Here is a 22,902-nt window from a genome sequence, read left to right on the forward strand (position 1 = left end):
TCACAATTAATGTACATTTGCCTACTTGAACTTAGACCTTTTGTATTTTTTGTGTTTAGGACTATGGTTTTGTCGAGGTACCCAATAGTTCAGTCCATTCACCATCTCCTTCCATCCCCACAAGGAGAGCTAGCTCCTGCCATTTCAATGACTGTCAATGTTTCAGGGAATCTCGTGGACTTTGTTGTTGCTCACTTTGGTAATGATGAGTAAGTGAATCTTATGTTTATTTAACAATGTAAGGGTTCTCCTCCCTTTTGTCAGGGTCTTGCTATATAGAACCAAAAGAACTGTGGATGCTGTAAATCAGAAACTGTGTTATTGAGAGTTATAGAAATGTACAGCATATAAAACAGACCCTTTGGTCCAACCAGTCCATGCCAACTAGATAACCTAAATCAATCTAGTCCCATTTGCTAGCACTTGGGCCCATATCCCTCTAAACCTTTCCTATTTATATACCCATCCAAATACTCGAAATTACTGAAAAGGCTCAGCAGGTCTGGCAGCATCTGAAGCAAAATTAGAGTTAATGTTTCAGATTGAGAGACCTTTGCTCAGAACTGATGGTAGCTAGGAAAATGTCAGTTTATATGTAGAAGATTGGATGGATTGGGGGCAGTGTCGGGCGGGGTGGTGGGTGGTAAAGAGTAAACATTAGGTGGTGCTTGATCCCAAAGGATTGGATAACTGTCTTTTAGAAGGGTGAATAGCTGTTAATACGGACTGTTAGTGGCTAACGATAGGTAGCGTGTAATAGCAGACTGTGTAATAATAAGGCCTAAAGTGTAGGGGTTTGGATAAGGACATGGGAGAGCTCAGGTCCTAATGTTGTTGAACTTAAGATTGAGTCCAGAACACTGCAGGGGCCCCTAAGCAGAAAGTGAGGTGCTGTTTTTCCAGCTTGTGCTGAACTTCTCTGGAGCACTTCAGCAAGCATGAGGCAGAGATGCTGGCCAGGGAATTCGGTGATGTGTAAAAGTGCCAGGCAAGTGGAAACTCAGGGTCTTCTTAGCCAGACAGAACATAGGTGTTCTGCAAAGCGGTCACCCAGTCTACGCTTTGTTTCCCCACTGGATAGTAGGCCACATTGTGAGCAGTGAATGCAGTACACTAGATTGTGGGAAGTGCAGGTAAAGCGCTGCTTCCCCTGTTGTGTTTGGGCCCTTGGATACTGAGGAGAGAGGAATTAAACGAACAGGTGTAACTCCTTTTGCGGTTGCAGGGGAAGGTGCCATGAGGCTGTTGCAGGTATCAGGAATGAAGGAAGAGTGGACCTGGGTGTTCTGGAGAAAACGGTCTCTGCAGAAAGCTGACAAACCCTCTCAGCTTACTTCTACCTCCTTCCTAAAACCCAAAAAACAGAATTGCTTGGGCAGACTCATTGTTTCTACCAGCTCCTGCCCTAAGGAACTCATCTCTTCCCCCCCTTGACTCGGTGTTTTCTCCCTTGGTTCAGTCCCTGCCCACATACGTCCATGTTTTACATCAGTTTCAGAATTTCCAGGTTTGCTGGTTCCAGCCACCTCCTCTTTACCATGGATGTGCAATCCTACCAGGATGTTCTCAGGCTCTCTGCTTGTTCCTGAAACAAAAGCCTGAACCACCCTTATCCATCACCAGCTTCCTCTGCCTGGCCGAGCTCATCCTCACCCTGAAGAACTTTTCTTATAACTCTGGTCATTTTCTTCAGGTCAGAGGAGTGGCTATGGTTATCTGCATGGACCTGCCTGTCTCTTTGTGGTGTTGGAACATTCCTTATTCCGGCACCATCCACAACTCTTTCTCCTATATATCGATGATATCATTGGTTCTGCTTCCATCTCTCATCTGAAAGCTTTATCAATTTCACTTCCAATTTCCACCCATTCTCACCTTCACCTGGTCCATCTCTGACTCCTCCCTGTCTTGACGTATCTGTTTCCATTTCTGGGGATAGGCTGGCCACCCATATCTACCGACTCCCACAGTTACATTGACTATACATCCTCGCACCCTGCTTCCTGTAAAGATTCTGTTCCATTCTCCCATTTTCGTTGCATTTGTTCCAGTAATACCAGCTTCGACATCAGAGCCTCCAAAATGTCCACCTTCCTCCTCAACTGAGGATTCCCCAGCCTCATTATTGACAGGGCCCTCAGCCATGTCCAACCTATCTCTCGCACTTCAGCCCAACCAACCCCCCCCCCCCACTTCCCTCCCACTACAGGATCCTCCTACAGCAATATCATCCACATTCAGAGGATCATTTGTCACCATTTCTGCCACCATGAGACACGTATTCCCCTTCCCTCCCTTGTCAGCCTTCTGCAGGGACCGTTCCTCCGTGACACCCTGGTCTATTCCCTTTGCTCCCAACATCCCCCCCAGCACAGCCATACAGCATCTTTCCTTGTAACCGCAGAAGGTGTAACACCTGTCCATTTTCTTCCTTCCTCCTCAGTTTTACCTGCACCACACAATCTGGACAACTGTATTCACTGCTCACAATGTGGTCTCCTCTCCAATGGGGAAACAAACGGAGACTGGGTGACCGCTTCAAAAAACACCTATATGCTGTCCACAGAAAAGACCTTGAGCTTCCAGCTGACTGCCAGTTTAACACACCACCCTATTCCTTGGCCAACATCTCTGTCTCAGACTTGCTGCAGTGCTCCAGTGAAGCTCAGTGCAAGCTGGAAGAACAGCACCTCATTTTCTGCTTGGGGACCCTGCAGGCTTCTGGACTCAATATCGAGTTGAATAACTTTAGGGCTTGTCCTTACCTCAACATCCACATAGCAGGCCTTATCATCACATAGTCTGCTATTGTGCACAACCCATTATTAGCCACTAATAGTCCACATTAATAGCTATTCATCCACTCCTTTGTCTGTCCAACTGCTCCTTTCTTATTATGAGCTCTATCCTCACCATCATTTACTCCTTACCCCCTCCCCTCCCCTATCCTATCTTCTACATTTAAGCTGACATTTTCCTAGCTACCATCTGTTCTGAGGAAGATTCGCTTGACCCAAAATTTTAACTCTGATTTCTCTCCACAGATGCCAGACCTGCTGAGCTTTTCCAGCAGTTTCTGTTTTTATTGCTATATACAGAGGAATGTCGATTATTCGAAGGACACAGGCACAGAGTATTTCGTTTGGTCAATCAAATTCCGGATAATCGAATACTGGATAATTGAGGCGTCTCTGTATATAGCTATATATGTTTTAAATGGAAACAGCCTGTATATATGCAATGATTTTAAATGTTAAATTGTCAAATACCTGAAATAGTATATTTTAGCTTGAAAACTTTTATTGTTCCAGTATATGTGGCTAATGCACTCTTTTATCAAATTCCTGTATTGATACTTGAGCAGAATGTTCGTATAGGCAATCATTTATGTTCAAGACCTATCTTGGTATTATTGACTAATGTAGCTGTCATGCATGCTGTGCCCTCATCCAGATAAATGATGTTACTTGTAAATGGTTAACAACCAAGCATGATCCCAGTGGCATATCACTAGTTCCAGTTTTCTAACCTAAAAAAGACCCATTTATTACTAATCTCTGCTTTCTGTTAGCTAACCAATCCTTTATCTGTACTAAAATGTTCCCCCTACAGCCTGCATTTTCATCTTGTGCAGCTACCTTTGCTGTGGCACAATATCAAGTGCCTTTTGGAAATCAAAGTATACAAGTATGTCACATTAACATGCTTATTTCTGTCGTGGATATAGAACCATAGAAAAAGAGCAGGACCCTTTCAGCCTGCTACACCATTCAATATGATCGTGGCTGATTATCCAAATGAGTACCCTTTACCTGCTTCTTCACATAGTCTCTGATCACTTTTGCCCTATGAACATACCTATCTCCTTTTTACAGAGGAACCTTGGAATAGGAGTAAACCATTTAGCCTCTCAAGACTGTTCCACCATTCAGTGAATTCATGGCTGATCTGTGGCCTAAATCCATATTTCTGCCTTTGGCCCTTATCCCTTAATATCTTTGCTTATCAAAATAAAATCTCTTAGATTTAAAATTAACAACTTATTCTGGTGTTTATGAAAGAGAGTTCCAAATATCTACAACCCATTGTGTGTAGAATTGCTTCTGAAAAAGAAAAAGTGACCACTGTCTTATCAGACCACAGGGCTGCTCTCTCTGATAGTGGTTTAACTTGAGGGTCACCATGCCTCAGGCAAGGGGAGAGGTTGAGAAAGGAAGTTCTTCACGGTAACTTCGGCTGGTGCAGCAACTGAATCCATGCTGTTGGCGTCACTCTGAATTGTAACCAGCCAAATGGGCTAACCGACTCCCAATATCCACAGTGAATACTACTTTGTTGAAAAACTGTAATTGATCAGTTAAATATGATTTCCCTTTCCTATATTAGTTTCATTGTCTTAACTCTCTTGTAGACCAAGACTGTCTTTCGTTACTCATTTCCTGTTCAAACAATTGTTGAAGCTCTTAGTACCTAATTTTATTTTACTAACGAGCTTTCTGTTTTGCTCTACTTTTCCCTTCACCTTTCTGTTTGAGAATTGTGGTGAGGAATTCAATACAAGCATGACAGCAATTAGCAAAATATTTTCTGGCTTTTTATGTTAAATCCTGTGCATCATAAACTATTCATTCACAAGTATGAATGTGTATATTACATTGAACACAACATTCTTGTTAATGGGATAGAATTTTAGATGTTGCAGAATAAGAAATGCATTAAAAAAGATGGACTAATTCCTGTGTGCGTCCATTTCATTTGTCAGTTTAGGCCTTTTGTGAGCCATGTCCCTCTAATTCTTCCTGCTGCAGAACAGATCTCCAAAGTCTGCACACAGCAACGACTTTTGGCTGTGTGGCTATGCAGTTTAGAAGGAACATTAGATGTGGGAGGAGTGAGAGTAGTGCCCATTTTCTTAAATTTTTGTCTACATTCAAAAACATGCATTATTATATCAGCCTTAAAAAAGATAAAAAATATTCATGAATTTCACATATCAATGCAATAGGCTATGAAACCATATAAGAACATATTAGGAAAGATGATCAGAGGTAGTTTTAAGGAACATCCTAAAGGAGAGAAGAGAGAGATATAAGGGTTTAGAGGGGAAATACTAGAATTAAGACCTGAATTAATCTGCTAAATGTGTGGCTGCATTGTTGCTATTGGTGAAATTATTGAAATTAATGATCCACAAGAGATCAGGTGCTGTGTATTTGGGTTTAGAAAAGTTACTTGATAATAATACTACATAAAAGATGACAACAGAAGACAACAGCTTGAAGTGTTGAGGATGATGTATTAGGAGAACTAGTCATCCAGTTGACAGGCCAACCGATACAGAATCAGAATAAATGAATCTTTTTCAAATTGGCAAGCAAGTAGTCTGCTGTAGGGATCATTGCTGCAGTCTCAATTATTTGTGATCAATATTAATGACTTGGATGAAAGTACTGACTGTTTTATATGCAGTTTGACGGATGATACAAATATGTGTTGAAAAGCAAGTTGAGAGGAGAATACAAGGTGCCGGAAAGGGAATGTAAATAAGTTGTGAGTGGTGAATAATATGGCACATGTGGGACAATGTTAGGTTGACCACTTTGGAATAAAGACTTGAAAAGGAGTTTATTATTTAAGTGGGAAGAGATTAGGAGTCCTACAGTATGACAGGATCTTTGTGTCCTTGCATGTGAAATGAAAATGCATGCGAGCAACTTGGAAGGCAAACAGAATGATAGTCTTTATTACAAGGAGAAATGGAGCATAAAAGCAAGACCACAAATAGAGAACTATATTCAGTGTTGGTTACCTTATTTAAGGAGGAACATGCTGAGATTAGAAGCAGGTCAGAGAAGGTTCACTAGGCTGAATCCGGAGAGGAGGGGTTTGTCTTATGGAGAATGATTGGACCTGGGGTCATTTGAGTTGAAAAGAACTAGAATTTTGTTTATTTTCTTATGGGATTTGGATGTTGTTGACTGGGCCCTTGAACTGAGCGGCTTGTTAGGCCATTTCAAAGAGGCTGTAAGAATCAACTACTTGCTGTGGATCTGAAGTCAAATGTATTCACAGATCAGGTAAGGATGGCAGATTTCCCGATTTAAAAAACATGAGTGAACCAGATGGATTTTTACAACAAGCAGCAATAGTTACATGCTCACAATGAGACTGATTATTAATTCCAGATTTTTATTGCATTCAGATTGCATTATCTGCCATGGTATGATTCAAACCCATATCTCCAGACCATTAGATTGAGACACAGGATTACTAGTCTAGGAACATTGCTACTACACCTCTCCTTCAATGACCTCATTGGAACATGTCAAGTTTTGGTTGGCTTGACAGGGTATGAGGATGTTTCCTTTCATGGGAGAATCTAGAGGACACTATTCAGAAATAAGAGAGATCTGAGGAGAAAGTTTGTCTATTAGGAGTTAATTAATCTTTTAACGTCTCTATCCTAGAGAGTAGTAGAGGCTAGGTCATGAAATATATTCAAGGCGGAGTTAGAAAATTTGTGATTTGACTCAAGGGAGTCATATTATGGGGACAGTTAGGAAAGTGGATTTAAGGCCATAGTCAGATCATCAATGATCTTATTGAATGTGAGAGCAAGTTGAATATCCTTTTCCTACTCTTATTTCTCATGTTCTTATGTTATTTTAATATGAGAGACTAAATTGTGGGTGTCAACAAATTGGGGCCATCACAGGCTGATCCTTAACCTGACCTCATCATCGATACAAGCAAGCATTTTGCTGTAGGTTAGGAGGATCAAGGACTATCGTCTCTTTATCAAAATTCAAAAATCTAGTATTGTTGCATATTTCAACAGTTTACATATGCTTGATTTACAGGCTTTCCTCAATTTATTTGCTTTTCTCAGGGATGATTTAGACAGGAAGTTGCAAGCACAATACATTTCTAACTTATTGAAGGAAATCCCACATCCTGTTATATTTCTGGGTTACCTTACTTCTGCACCAGGCTCCAGAGACTACGTACAAATTAGAAAATTTGGAAATGTAAAGGTAAGAGCACATTTAAAGAAGTGCACTGACTGTAGAAGCATTATATTGCTTTTAGTATTGTGTTGGTTTTAATTTTAATTTTTAAGTTGTTATCTCCAATTTCCACGGTCATTATTCACTTGGATTTGTTGTCCATCCCTAATTATTCTTGAGAAGGTGTTGGGTTAAAAATGAGTTCAACGTTAGAAAACTGTTTGCAAAGTACTGCCATAGTCATAGAGTCTTACAGAATAGAAACAGGCCCTTCAGCCCACCATGTCTCTGCCAATCAACAAATACCAAACTACACTAATCACATTTACTTGTACTTTGTCCATGGCTATAATGCCCTGGCATTTTACGTATAGGCTGTTCTGCTATAGTGCACGTTTCATTAGTGTGAATTTGCTATAACACCATTGACGAATTGGGGACACTTCCTAAAGCTCAAACTTTTAAACGTGCATTGATTGTAAAGTGATTACATCGCCAACACTTTAAGCACTATTTCTAAAGTGTAATTTTTTTATAATGCGGGGTTGCACAACCATTGCGTTGTAGAACTACCTGTACTTATCCATTTGCTTCTTAAATGTTGCAATAGTAACCACTCTCTCAGGCAGAACATTCCAAATATCTACCACCCTCTGGGTGCAAAAATGTTTCCCCAGATCTCCTCTAAACTAATTACACTTCACCTTAAAAACTTATGCTCTCTGGTCTAGACACATCTTCCATGGGGAAGATTCTCACAATCCTTTGCTTACCAAATCCTTTGCTTATATATAATCCAGCAAGGTCAAGTTGTGTTGTTAGTGTGGACTACATTCGAGATTACATGCATTAGTTGTATTGAATGCTGAAATGCTCAGGTTACTTTACTGATTTGATATGAATGTATTATTCCATAGTTTTGATGGTAATGGAAAACAAAGGGAAGTCTAATGTTTCAAACCACTTGAAGTCTAAATTCAATTTGAAGTGGCCTAGAAGCATTTGCATTGACTACAGATCCTAAAAAAATACTATAATGACATAACTACATTAAACACTTCTGCAAAAACATTTTCCTTGATTTTTTAAATTTCTTTTTTAGGATATAGATCAGAGTGATTCACATAGATGGTGTGAGTACATTATGTACCGTGGACTAATAAGGTCAGTTGCAATACTTTAGCTTAATTGTTGTGACCAGTTTCCCATTTTTAAAAAATGCTTTGCTCATGAATGTGTAGTCATCAACATGGTTTTAATAAATATTTCTACAACAGTCTGCCCAGACGATTGAGTGTATCTGTTGCAAATGTGTCAATCTTGCAATTTGTTTTTGTCTACATTTCTATTGAGAAAGAAAATTTGTAATGATTAGGAACGAAATTACAAAATACAAACATGACCCAAAATATTTTATGCAATTCAGTTAATGCTTAAGCATTTGTGAAATAAATACAGAATTAAGATAGTAATGATTTATATGTTACTGATGATCTGGGATTCTATGACAACAGGAAGTCAAGTTTGGTGAACTTTGGTGACCTTCCCTGTAGTTCCAGAATTATAATATTTTGTTCCAGCATGATTTCTTTTTTCATGAAGTGCACCTGTGAATTTACAAAGGAAGGAAAGAATTGTAAAATCAGCACACTATTTACATTTATTGTTATTGAGTCAGCAATCAAGAGATTCCTGCTTTGCTATCAGGACAAAAATGCTACAAGACATAAGTCAGGAGTATTATGGAAAATTCCTCACTTTCCTGAATGACCCCAGATCCAGGAACAATCAAGAAACTTGACACTATCAAGGACAAAACAGACCACTTGATTGACACATCCACAAAAATTCCCTCCAGCTCCGGTGTGTATTATCTATAAGATACATTGCAGAAATTCTCTAGGGATCTTTAGCCAGCACCTTCAAAAGCCACAACCATTACCATTTAGGACAATAGCAGCAGATACATTGGAAGTTCCCCTCCAAGCCACTTACCACCTCACTTCGAAATGTATCACCATTCCTTCAATGTTGTTGGGTGAAAATCCTGAAATTTCCTCCCTAACAACATTATGGGTCTACATATGGCACATGGAACTACAACTAGATAAGAGTCAGCCAGCCGCACCCAGATCTCTTCAGTGAATAAAACAAAACTTCCAGACTTCCAAGATCTATTCAGAGGGAGGGTCTGAGACATCAGGTTATTCTCCTTTCAATTTCCTGGGCAATTACAAGGTAGGCAGTACTTCTCAAAGGTCCTAATGTGCAGCTGTGATGTATGTCCAGTCTCTCCCTATCATTAGACCAGAAAATCTGGGTCAATGTACCATATAAGTTGGGGGTGGGGGGTTGGAATGGTTCGGGGGGAAACATCTTCATAAGCTTGCTGAACTCTTCTAACAGGGCCTTTCCTCTTTCCTCGTAGATGGTCAACTATTTCTTTTCCTCTGTCACTGTACTCTATCTTACATGTACAATTTCTGTACAATCTGTATTCGTGAGAAATGTCTACAGTTGTTGTTCCAGCTGTGATTTTGAGATGCAGGGTGACATCCTTGAAATACTTGTTGAAACTAATAAAAACAGAATATACAAAACAAAGTCATTGCCGTACTCTATGATCTGCAAAATGAAAGAAGGTTAAGAACGTTCCAACCAAAATATTGACCTATCTTTCCTCATTTTCTGAAGCAAGAATATAAAAAAAACTAGGTGAAAGTGTAATTCTGTTTCATTAAGAATCAGAGTCTTGTTTAACTATTTCCGTGCTCAATGACTCTATATCAACATGGCTGTAATGACCGACAACAAAGCCTTGAGACTTGGGTTGCTCCACAACTGCATACAGACACAAACAATTACTGAAATCTCTCTTTAATGCATTCTCCTGCTGCTGACAGCTTCCCTCGAGGTGCCTCACTGAATGGTTCCATTGCCTTGTGCCCCAGATTTGAAAAACTGCTACCCTTAATCTGGTTGCTTTTGAACATGTGACTTTCAAAGACTGGTTATGCTGCTTCATTTATTATGACCATGGGTGATCACCTAACTCTGTTGTCACTTTCCCTGCTGCCCCATGCCAAAATCCTTTGATCCTTTCACCCCAACTCCTTGAAATCATGATGTGGAGGTGCCAGTGTTGGACTGTGGTGGGCAAAGTCAGAAGTCACACAACACCAGGTTATCGTCCAACAGGTTTATTTGAAATTGTCAGGTGATGAAGGAGCAGTGCTCTGAAAGCTTGTGATTTCAAATAAACCTGTTGGAACTTAACTTGGTGTCATGCGACTTCTGTTCTTGAAATCATACAGTGATTTTGACCTTGACTGCTTTCTGTGCTAGTGAATTCCACAGACTGAACACTGGGTGAAGAAATTCCTCCTTAACTCAATCCTCAATGGTGTACACATTATCCTTAGACTGTGACCCCTTGTTCTGGACTTCCATGCCATCAGAAATATTCTTCCTGCATGAATCCTGTCTAGTCCTGTTTGGATATTACAGGTTTCTAGGAAACTGTCCCCGATTCTTCTGAACTCCAGCAAATATAATCCTAAACAAGTCAACCTCTCTCATACATCAGTCTCACCATCCCTGGAATCAGTCTGGCAAACTTGCACTGTACTCCCACTATGGGACCTACATCCTTCCTCAGATAAGGAAGCCAAAACAGCGCACAGTATTCCAGGTGTGGCCTCATCTAGACCACAAGACATCTCTGTTCTTGTACTTAAATTGGCTTGCTATGAAGGGCAACATATCATTTGCCTCTTTACCACCAGTTGCACCTGCATGCTTATCTTCAGTGACTGCTGTACGAGGACACCTACGTCTCACTGCATTTTCCTCTCTCTCAATTTATAGCCATTCAAATAATAATTCACCTTCCTGTTTTTGATCCAAAAGTGGACAATCTCAAATTTATCTACATTACTCTGCATCTTTCATGCATTTGCCCCTTCCCATAACTTGACCAAATAACACTGAAGCATCTCTGCATCCTCCTCACAGTTCACCCTCCCAATGTTTTTGTGTCATTTGCAAACTTGGAGATGTTATGTTTAATTACCTCTGTCATTAGATATCATGTGAATAGTTGTGGCCCCAGTATTGATCCCTGCTGTACCCCAGTAGTTACTGCCTGCCCTTTCAAAAAAGAACTGTTTATTCCTACTTTTTGTTTCTCATCTGCCATTCAGTTTTCTATTCATCTCAATGCACTATTCCTAACCCCATGCCGTTTAATTTAACCCACTAATCTCTTAGGTGGGACTTTTTTGAAAGCTTACTGGAAGTCCAAATAAACTACATTCACTGGTTCCCCCCAGATCAACTCTACTAGTTATATCCTTGAAGAATTCCAGGACATTTATCAAGCTGATGAGCGGATAGTTAGCTGGCTTTTGGTAACGATAGGTTGACTGAATTTTGTTCCATCTTCACTTCTAAATATGGATAAATTGACTGTTGTGTGGTGCTGGATGGCTTTTGATGGTGGATTGAATGTTAGCTTTCTTTCTAATGGTAGCAGACTATGGTACTCCAGGAAATCCCATTCTCACTCCCAAATTCCAGTCAACGACCAGAGCCTGAGTCAATAATGAGACACATACATGGATTGCCAACGCAAGTATAGCCTTCCTCAACTTTCACACATTCAGCTTTTGGAAACAAAGCAAGTCTGCTTATCAACCTTAAAGTCCAAAGAGCACCAGTTTTGCTTATGTTGCTCTTGCACTGTAAGACATAGACTGTGTATCAGCATTCTGCTAAAAAAAGCTCAACCACTTTGACTTGAGCTGTCTTGAAAGCTTTTGAAGATTAGAAAGCAGAACAAAATACCCGAGCTAATGTGCCAATCATCTACAACAGGTTGACAGTCACAACTGAGTTATGCTAGTCATGCCAACAGAATACTCGCCATTCAGTCACCAAAGTGAATCTTCTCAAAGCAGCTTCGGTCTGAGGTGTGCCCTTATGGCAGTCACATGAAGTACTTCAGGACACTCTGAGGAATTCAATGAGGAGAAGCTCACCCAGGATTGCAACACCTGGCACCTAAAATGGTGCGGCCTCCTTAAAAGTGAATACATATCAGAAGCAGAGCAAAAGCACAAGAAGAAATTGTGAGCCAGGAACTTGTCCAAAACACACACAGTATGTTTTAGAAGAAGGATTTAGCAGTTTGTACCCCTCACTCAGCAGCGCCAATTCGTTGTGGGTATCTTGGCAAGCTTGTTATTGGTTGGAATCTGGAAATGGTTGCAAATCTGTGAAAGGACTCAACAGCAAATTGTACATCACAGAAGGCCATTCAACCCATTGTGTCTGTACTGGCTCCCAAAGAGCTAGCCGCTCGGTAAGATTGTGCCAGTACCTCCTGAGTGAAGTCTACCCCTCTTGACTTGATCAAGGTTTGCTTCCTTTATACCAGTTCTAAATATCAAGGCAAGCTTTAAGTGATATTAGCCTCGTATTTCTGGTTGAGGAGTTGGACTGGAAAGCAAGGCAGGGATGCTGTGAACATGCAGGTAAGCACAGAGTGAGTGTTTTCTATGACAAAGAGCCTGGAAATGCAGCAATGATCCAGTATATTAGCTAAATGTATATCCCTGATCGCACAGTGTCCGAGCTGCAGCATTGCAATGATCATTGCCAGCACTGACCTACATCTTTTAAGTGGTTTGCAGAGCGTCATGCGTGTTCTCAGAGGCCAGCACCTTTCTGTAACCAGTGCCTGTGGACATAAGATGTAAATGGCTGATAATCATAGATTGTGCCCTGAAATATTGGTGCTCAGTGTCCAAAATGGTGGTCCTTTGGAGCAATTGGTGAGCTGAATTCACTTTGTGTTCCCTTGTTAAGTTTTCTCTATGTTTAGCTCGTCTTGGAGGATAGACAGCTAAATATCAGGAGAAAAGTTGGGTTGTCAATGAGGTGTTTAACAAGAAATAATCCTCAATTGGCTGCCTACTAAGGAACTCACTACTCTGCTTGTGAAAAGCATAAAATATGCAGCAAGATGCTCCTGATGTCATGATTGGCATTGCTGGTCTTCTCATTGAATTCTGCCACAAATTTCACAAACCCATGTTACTCAGAACATATTCTACACTTCATCTATTCCATATAGTTGTAGACTAACAAGCAAGTAGAACTGACTAGCTCCTCCAGGGACAGATATTTATATTATCAGTGAGTGGAACCATTTCAATGCTTGAGTTAATCCTTTCAGACCAAATTTCTTATACAAAATATACTACTTTCAATACCATATTCATTTATCCTTTGACACCACAGCCAGGTGTGAGAGTTAAAACTCTCAAACTTTCAAAATGCATAATAAATTTTACGATCCTTCTAAATTTTGGCACTAAAAGTGTAGTTCCCAAAATGTAAGTATGTTAGTAACTTTGTTAACCTTTAAAAGATGATAATAGTGAATATCAAGATGAACATATAATTATTTATTTACATTTGATGATGATCAAATGAAGGATTCCTTTTTTTTGAAAATGTTATTGTGATACTTCTTTATTGAATTAGTATTTCTAAACTTGCGAAACGCTTAAATAAACAATTTTCTAAGTGATTTAATTGGGTCCTGCTGATTCAGGATCCCTATATTGTTATCCATGTTTGTGCTTTTGCTAAGAGTTGAGATATTTTCTTGTCCTAACTTGAGACTAGTTATAGCATTGATTTTGCAATTCAGATAAATACAGTTAAAGCATTGATACTGGGGATCAACTTCCTTTTTTTTAAGAAATAAATTTCCACTGTATTTGCCTGCTGAGATGACTGCTGTAGTAATGCACAAGTATTCTTGGTTTATCCACCAATAAATATTTACCTCTTATTTAGGTTGGGCTATGCCCGCATTTCTCATGGTGGTCTGAGTGATACGGAAGTCCAGTTGGCAAAGTTTCGGATTCCTGATGACAAAAATCATTATGAAGATAATGGTAGAATTGAAACTGATCCTAAAAATGTGCCTGAAGAAATTCATTTTAACCCCAGGTTAGTAGCAGGCAACATTGCATTATTGCAAGGGACTGGCAGAGAAAGAGAAAGGTGTGACTTAGGAGCAGGGATGGGTCAATTGGTCCTTTGGGTCTGCTCTGCCATTCAGTAAGATCATGCTGATCTGATTCTCGTCTCAACTCTAGTCTCCCATCTTTGTTTCATAATTCTGGTCGATCAAAAATCTGGGAAGTTTAGCCTTGAATATATTCAATGATCCAGCCTCCACCGTATTCCCAGGAAGAGAATTCACAGAGTTACAAGAGAAATCACCTCATCTCCATCTTAAAACTGAGGGATTTTGTTCTTCAATGTGTCCCCGAGTTCTCTTTCTCTTCTTCAAGAGGATCAACCATTCAGATCCACCTCAGGGTGGTGAGTTCTGAGAAGATTTGGAGGTTAGGTTGAGGTTTTGGATATAAGTTTGCTCGCTGAGCTGGAAGGTTCATTTCCAGATGTTTTGTTACCCTACTAGGTAACATCTTCAGTGGGCCTCAGGCGAAGCACTGCTGGTAATTCCTGCTTTCTGTTTATATGTTTGGGTTTCTTTGGGTGGGTGATGTCATTTCCTGTGGTGATGTTATTTACTGTGGTGTCCTTCCAAGTTTTCTGCCATTTATCCAATGTAATACTGTGCAAGAACTGTAACAAACACTACATTGGACAAAGAGGCAGGAAACTAGCCACCAGGATACATAAACACCAACTAGCCACAAAAAGACATGACCCTCTCTCACTAGTATCCTTACATGCTGATGAGGAAGGACACCATTTCGACTGGGACAACACATCCATCCTAGGATAGCCAAACAAAGACATGCACGAGAATTCCTAGAAGCATGGCATTCCAACTGGAACTCTACCAACAAACACACCGAGTTAGACCCCATCTACCACCCCCTGAGAAAAGGAACAGGAAGTGACTTCACCACAGGAAAGACATCACCACAGCAAATGACATCACCAACTCAAAGAAACATCCACCTCAGGATTTCATATGGTTCACTCGGATGACCGCTAACTTCAAAAAAACAGTGGGTAAAGGCTCAAACTGTTCATTCTGTTTTCAAAAGAATAACCTGTCACCCTAAGTGTGAGTCAAGTGAACCATCTCTGAATTCATTCTAATGCAATTATATCTTTTTCCAAATGAGGACACGAAAACTGCACACAACATTCCCAGATGTGGTCTGACCAAGACCCTGCACAGTTGAAAAAGAATGTCCATACTCTCATATTCCCATATATAAGTACCACTATTCTGAATCAAACTGAATTAAATTGAATTTATTGTCACGTGTACTAAGGCACAGAGAAAAGCTTTGTCTTGCGAGCAATACAGGCAGATCATATAGTTAAATGGCATAGATAGTAAATAATAGGTAAACAGTGGCAAAACAAAAACATAGGTACAGGCAAATGCTAAGAGTTTGTGAGTCCATTCGGTATTCTAACAACAGTAGAATAGAAACTGTTTCAAAACCGGATGGTGTGTATGTTCAGACTTCTGTACCTTCTCCCCGGTGGGATAGGTTGTAGAAAAGCATTGCCAGGGTGGGATGGATCTTTGAGAATGCTACTTACCTTTCTCCTAACCTGCTGTACCTGCAAATTAGCCTTGTTGTGATTCATATACCAGGGCATGCACATGCATTTGAACTACTGAGTCCTGCAATCACTTTCTACTTAAATAATATGTTTTTTTTCTAATCTTCTTGTGATGGATCAGACCAGACCCCCTCAAAGTTATTTTAAGAAGGTAGCCTAGACCCTAGCTTTTTCTTACTTTAAAGGCACATGCAAAGTGTCTCAGATGCAATGGGAATGGTCAAACTACTCGAAGTTAAGCCAAACAGAATTTATTTAAAAACTGTAGTAAAAATACAACCAAAGAAAGAGGAATTTAGAACTCTATTAGAAACTTAACAGAATACTAGATGCGGTAACTATTAACTGTTCCAATGTTGTAATTTACCACAGACACACCCCTTGGTGACAAAAAAGGAAAAATTCAGACACAGACTCTCACATGCAGTTCTCCAATCCAGGAGGAAAACATCAAGAGAAAATTCAGGAAAAATAGTGGCCATGAGACATTCACTAAAGTTTCCAACACTTTTGAGACTGCAACAGCTTCTGCTTAAAGCTAAACATAAAAACTAAAAAAAAATTCAAGAAAACCTGGTCTGTAAGAGCTGCCCACGCCCAGGCTGCTTCCATTGTTCCAATTTCAAAACAAACAACCATGGCACCACTTCCTTGGAGACAATTCAGAGTCTTACAGCCTCTCTTCAAAAACAAAAACAGGACTAAATACTCCCTTGAAAGCCACAGCATCGTCACATTCTGGACAAGTTTATTTTTTTCCCATATAGTGCTCTATCTGTCAACTATTTTGTCCACTCACCTACCTATGAAGATGCCTTCACAGATTCTCTACATTCCTTTGTCAAATTATTCTCTTATCTACTTAAGTGTCATTAGCAAATGTAGCTACCATATATTCAGTCCCTATATTCACATTATTGATAGGGATTATAATAGTTCAGGTCCCAGCTCAGATTCTTGTGGCTCTTCATCTGTTACAAAGAACAATGAAAGAACAAGGACAATTTACAACCCAGGAACAGGCCCTTCGGCCCTCCAAGCCTGTGCCGATCCAAATCCACTGTCTAAACCTATTGCCCAATTCCTAATCATCTGTATCCCTCTGCTCTCCATCTACTCATGTATCTGTACGGAGGCACCTTAAATGAATCTACCGTGTCTGCCTCTATTACCTTTGCTGGCAACACTTTCCAGGCACCTACCACCTTCTGTGTAAAGTACTTGCCACGTGTAATCCCTTAAACTTTTCACCTCTCACCTTGAATGCCTGACCTCTTGTTATTGAATCCCTCACTCTGGGAAAAAAGCTTATCTCTGTCTATATCCTTCATGATTTTGTAGACCACAATCAGGACTCCCTCAATCTCCTTTTTTCTAATGAAAACAATCCTAACCTACTCAACCTCTCTTCATAACTAGCACTTTCCATACCAGGCAACATCCTCGTAAACCTTCTCTATACCCTCTCCAAAGCGTCACATCCTTTTTGTAATGTGGCGACCAGAACTGTAAACAGTATTCTAAATGCAGCCAAACCAAAGTCTTGTATAATTTTAACATGACCTGCCAGCTCTTATACTCAAAATCCCCTCTGATGAAGGCAAGCATACCAAATGCCTTCTTGACCACTCTATCCACCTTGCAGCCAGTTTCAGGGTACAATGGACCTGAACTGCCAGATCTCTCTGCTCATCAACTTTTCCCAAGGCTCTTCCGTTTACAGTATAGCTCACTATAGAATTAGACTTCCCAAAATGCATCACCTCACATTTGCCCGGATTGAACTCCACTCTGCCACTTGTCTGCCCAACTCTCCAGTCTATCTATATTCTCCTGTATATTATGACTGTCTCCTATGCTTTCTGCTACTCCACCAATCTTTGTTTCATCTGCAAACTTACTGATCAGACCATCAGTGCCCTCTTCCAGATCATTTACGTATATCATAAACAAGTGGCCCCAGCACTGATCTCTGTGGAACACCACTGGTCACCTTTCTCCATTTCAAGAAACTCCCTTCAACTACTACTGTTTGTCTCCTGTTGCTCAACCAGTTCTTTATCCACCTAGCTAGAACACCATGTGACTTCACTTTCTCCATTAGTTTGCCATGGGGAACCTTATCAATAGCCTTACTAAAGTCCATGTATATGACATCTACAACCCTTCCTTCATCTATCATCTTGGTCACTTCCTCAAAGAACTCTATTAAGTTGGTAAGGCATGATCTCCTCCACACAAAACCACGTTGCTTCTCACTGATAAGCCCATTCTTTATCCCTCAGTACCTTCACCAGCAACTTTCCCACCACTGACGTTAGGCTCACTGGTCTGTAGCTACCTGGACTATCCCTACTGTCTTTGTTGTACAGGGGGACAACATTAGCAACCCTCCAGTCCTCTGGCACTTCAGCTGTATTTAAGGATGCTACAAAACTATCTGTCAGCGCCCCAGCTATTTCCTTTCTTGCCTCCCTCAGCAACCTGGGATAGATCCCATCTGGTCCTGGAGAATTGTCCACCTTAATATCCTTTGCCCAACACATCTTCCCTCCTAATGTTAATGTGATCCAGAGTAAACAAACTTCTATCTCTAATCTCAACATTAATCATGTCGCTCTCCTCAGTGAACACTGATACAAAGTAATCATTGAGAATCTCACCGATTTACTTCGGTTCGACACACAACCTTCCTTCCTTATCCTTTAGTGGACCAACTCTTTTGCTAACTACCCTTTTGCTTCTTATATATCAATAAAAGGCCTTGGGATTCTCCTTAATTCTGCTCGCTAAAGTTATTTCATGACCCCTTTTACCCCACTTGATTCCTCGTTTAAGACTGATCCTACTCTCCCGATATTCCTCCAAGGCCCATTCTGTTCTTCACTGCCTGGACCTTATGTACACTTCCCTTTTCCTCTTGGCTAGTCGCACGATTTCTCCTGTCATCTGTGGTTCATGAATATTGCCTTTCCTATCCCTTGTTTTCAAAGGCACATGCGTATTCTGCACTATCTTTAAATCCTCCCACATATCAAATGTGGACTTCCCTTCAAATCGCTGCTTCCAATCCACATTTCCCAGCTCCTGCTGAATTTTGATATAATTCATCTTCCCTTAGGACCATTCTCACATTGCCAATCAAAAAAAGGCCAGTTTTGCCTACTCTTTGTCTCCTGCTAGCTAATTAATCCTTTAGCCACTCTAATATGTTACACTTTACAACCCTGTGCACGTATTTTATGATCAAAAAAGCCAAGTACACCATATCCACAGGTTCCTCTTTAACCACCTTACTTGTTACTTCCTCAAGAAATCTAAAACTTGGTCGATTTTCTAAATATCCTGTTATATGAGGATCAGTGGTTGGCACAACATGGTGGGCTGAAGGGCCTGTTCTGTGCTGTACTGTTCTATGTTCTATCTCCCTAACAATGGAATCTAGCAATTTCCCCATGATAGAATGCTAGTCTGTCAGGTCTATAGTTTCCTGCTTTTAGTCCCTCATTGCTTGAAAAAAAGGTATTATATTTGCTATTTTTAAACTATTTTCTTTCGTCATGGGATATCGATATCACTGGCTAAGCCAGCATTTATTGCTCATTCTAATTACCCGGAGGAAGTTATAAGTCAACCATGTTGCTGGGGTCACATGTAGTCCAGACCTGATAATGATTTCAGATTTCCTTCCCTAAAGGACACAGGTAAACTAGATGGATTTTTATGACAATTGACAGTAATTACACCATCACTGTGAGACTAGCCTTTTATTCCAGAATTTTATTGAATTTAAATTTCAAATATGCCATGGTAGGAGTTGAATCCTACCATTGAACATTAGCCCATTGTTCTGGATTACTAGTCCAGTGACATTTCAGCTATGTCAGTGTAATTCTCAAGAACAGCATGAAGGGCTGTGTGGTTGGTCTCGCTATTGTAGAGGAGATGGTTTTGTGAACAGTGAGTACAGTAGACTAGATTGAAAGAAGCTTAAAAATTTGTTGCTAGAAAAGCGCACAAGGTCAGGCAGCATCAAAGGAGAAGGAGAATCGACGTTTCGGGCATAAGCCCTTCTTCAGGAATCTGAAGAAGGGCTTATGCCCGAAACGTCGATTCTCCTTCTCCTTTGATGCTGCCTGACCGGCTGCGCTTTTCCAACAACACATTTTTAAGCTCTGATCTCCAGCATCTGCAGTTCTCACTTTCTCCTAGATTGAAAGAAGTACAATATGATGTATTTGCGGCTTGGACGGTGAGGAAGGAGGCAGCAAAAGGGCTAATTAGGTCTTCTTTGATTGCAAACTAGCTGCTGGAAAACCTCAGTATAAAAACCAGAACAGCCTTTTGGCATGTTCAGCTTGATGCTGGCTCTACAAGACCCCTCCATGTTGGAGTCAAGAGTGTGGTGCTGTAAAAGCACAGAAGCTCAGGCAGCATCCGAGGAGCAGGAAAATCGACGTTTCGGGCAAAAGCCCATGATTCCTGATGAAGGGCTTTTGCCCAAAATATCAATTTTCCTGCTCCTCAGATGCTACCTGACCTGCTGTGCTTTTACAGCACCACACTCTTGACTCTAATCTTCAGCATCTGCAGTCCTCACTTTCACCCTCCATGTTGGATACTGGGCATTCACATCTCTGGGGCACTCTCCATACAAACTGGTCACACACCCATCACATGGATATTGGATGATGTATGCCATCTACTAAGAACCTTCATGGCACATCTCTGATGACATGACACTTCTGCACTTCAATGCTACATCTCAAGCTGCACCAGCAAATACCACTGTGATGCTACAGCAAGGGCACTTTGTGTTCATGGACTGGACCAGGCTATATTTCTGGGCTGTTTGCTCAATATCATTGTGCTCACTCGCTTTGAGCTTGTCTGGATCCTGCCTTGCATTGCGTTTTTGTACATTGTCCCCTTATCCATAGATACCTGGCTTATATTACCAAGCCATCCTGATACAGTAAATGAAAAACTGTCAAATACACCAATCCAGAGTCAGAAACTCACTCGTAAGGGATAATGAACCAAATGCTGGACAGCACACTACCTGTCTTGACTCCTTCTGCCCCATTATGGGCTAGCTTGTTTCTGGATTAAGAAATTGCAGGTATTATGGAAGATAAAAATGGATGGCACAGCTGTTAATTTTTGTGCAGATATATAAGTGTCCTGAGTGATTGAGTAGGCATGTTTAGTGAGTGTTGTGATATGGGGTAGATGAGGATGAGTGAGGGAGATGTTGCCTGCATTATTGAGTTGTAGAGCATAAGCTTTAGTGAGAAGTCAATGCCGTAGCAGGAATAAAATAAGTATGACATATCAGAGAGAAGATGGTGACACTTAATGCGACAAATCACAGAACAACAGGTTATAGTCCAACAGGTTTATTTGGAAGCACTAGCTTTCAGAGCACTGCTCCTTCTTTGGGTGGTTGTGTAGGAGGACCATAAGACATAATTTATAGCAAAAGATTATACTGTCATGCAAGTAAACTGACCTATTTAACAAACCTGGATTGCTGTTATGTCTTTCATCTGTTAGAATGGGTTACAGGTTTCGCTTCATTAATATGTAAATCCCAGAATTTATTTTAAGTCACATTCTCAAGATAAGTCATGGTTTTATAAAGAAAAAAGTTGACATCTCAGCTCAGACAATGTATTAAAGGTGTGAGGTCAGAGTCTGTCTGTATCCCAATCTTGACTCAGACTGGTTCTGTTTCCAAAGTGGAATTTACAAAATATTATATGGATTGACTATCTGCATTGATTGGATTAGTGGTGCTGGAAGAGCACAGCAGTTCAGGCAGCATCCAACGAGCAGCGAAATCAACGTTTCGGGCAAAGGCCCTTCATCAGGAAAAGCTTTGATTGCCTACCGGATGTGTATTTTTTGTACAGAATACAATGTATCTGTCAATATAATTCTGCTATACAAATTCACCCCATAGACATACATGTGTGTGCGCATGCAGGAAGGAGTGAGAGAGAAAGAGAGTGTCTGTGAATGTGAATATGAGAGTGTGAGTGCATGTGAGTGTGTGTGTGTGCAAGCTTGGTAAAGTGTGTGAGTGTGATTGGCATAAGCCTGTGAGAGGATGCGCGTGTGGGTGTGAGTGTGGGGTGTGTATGCGTAAGTGTATGAGAGAGGGTCTGCGCGAGTGTGTGTGTAGTGGGGTGTAGTGTGACATAAATCCAAGGTCCCGATTGACGCCATTCTCTTGGGTACCGAACTCAGTTATCAGCTTCTGCTTGGCCACTTCGCATTGTTGCCTGTCCTGAAGTCCACCTTGGAAGATGGTCACCTGAAGGTCAGAGGGCAAAAGTGGGAACACTGCCCACCATGTATATGGCAGGTACATTATCTATCTCATAGGCTGTGGGCAAGGTTGTCCTGAGTCATGGTACATTGGCGAGACCAAGCAGACGCTATGAAAAAAGATGAATGGTCAGTGCACAACAATCATCAGACAGGGGTGTTGCCTCCCAGCCGGGGAACACTTCAGCAGTCAGGGATATTTGGCCTTGGATCTTCGGTGACCATCCTCCAAGGTGGACTTCAGGAGAGGAAACAATGCAAAGTGGCCGAGTAGAAGCTGATAGTCAAATTCAGTACCTGTGAGGAAGGCCTCAATCGGGACCTTGGATTCAAGTCACACTACAGATGTCCCCACTACACTGTATATATACACACACACTCTTATATACTCATACGCCCACGCAGACCCTCTCTCATACGCCCACGCAGACCCTCTCTCGTACATGCACACATAGATCCCCCATACTCACATGCTCTCTCTCACACTCATACTTTACCAAGCTTGCACACACACAAACACAAATACATTCTATTTTTCTCAAAAAATACACAACCGGTAGGCAGTCAATGCAGATAGTCAATCCATGTAATATTTTGTAAATTCCACTTTGGAAATAAAAGTCAGTCTGGATTAGGATGGGATACAGACAGACTCTGACCTCTCACCTTTAATGCACCTTTGAGCTGAGATGTCACCGTTTTTAATATAAAACCTTAACTTATCCTGAGAATGTGACTTAAAATAAGTTCTGGGATTTACATAGTAATGAATCGAAACCTGTAATCCATTCTAAAAGATGAAAGATATGACAGCAATCGAGGTTTGTTAAATATATCTGTTTACTTGCATGGCACTGTAATCTTTTGCTATAAATTTTGTGATTTATGCTACACAACCACCTGAAGGAGGAGCAGCGCTCTGAAAGCT

At 40.7% G+C, this 22,902-nt stretch overlaps 1 protein-coding gene across 1 annotated transcript in view; it reads left to right on the forward strand.

Annotated features, from left to right (window-relative positions):
* LOC140482325 (PGAP2-interacting protein-like) overlaps positions 1-22,902 on the forward strand; it is a 136,998-nt gene that overhangs the window by 107,696 nt on the left and 6,400 nt on the right. Inside the window, exons 12-15 of the mRNA XM_072579614.1 lie at positions 60-209; positions 6,890-7,034; positions 8,110-8,171; positions 13,875-14,030. Coding sequence (XP_072435715.1) covers positions 60-209; positions 6,890-7,034; positions 8,110-8,171; positions 13,875-14,030 — 513 coding nt within the window. The remainder of the gene's footprint in view (positions 1-59; positions 210-6,889; positions 7,035-8,109; positions 8,172-13,874; positions 14,031-22,902) is intronic.

This window comes from Chiloscyllium punctatum, chromosome 1, assembly GCF_047496795.1.
Source record: "Chiloscyllium punctatum isolate Juve2018m chromosome 1, sChiPun1.3, whole genome shotgun sequence".
Classification (NCBI taxonomy): Eukaryota; Metazoa; Chordata; class Chondrichthyes; order Orectolobiformes; family Hemiscylliidae; genus Chiloscyllium; species Chiloscyllium punctatum.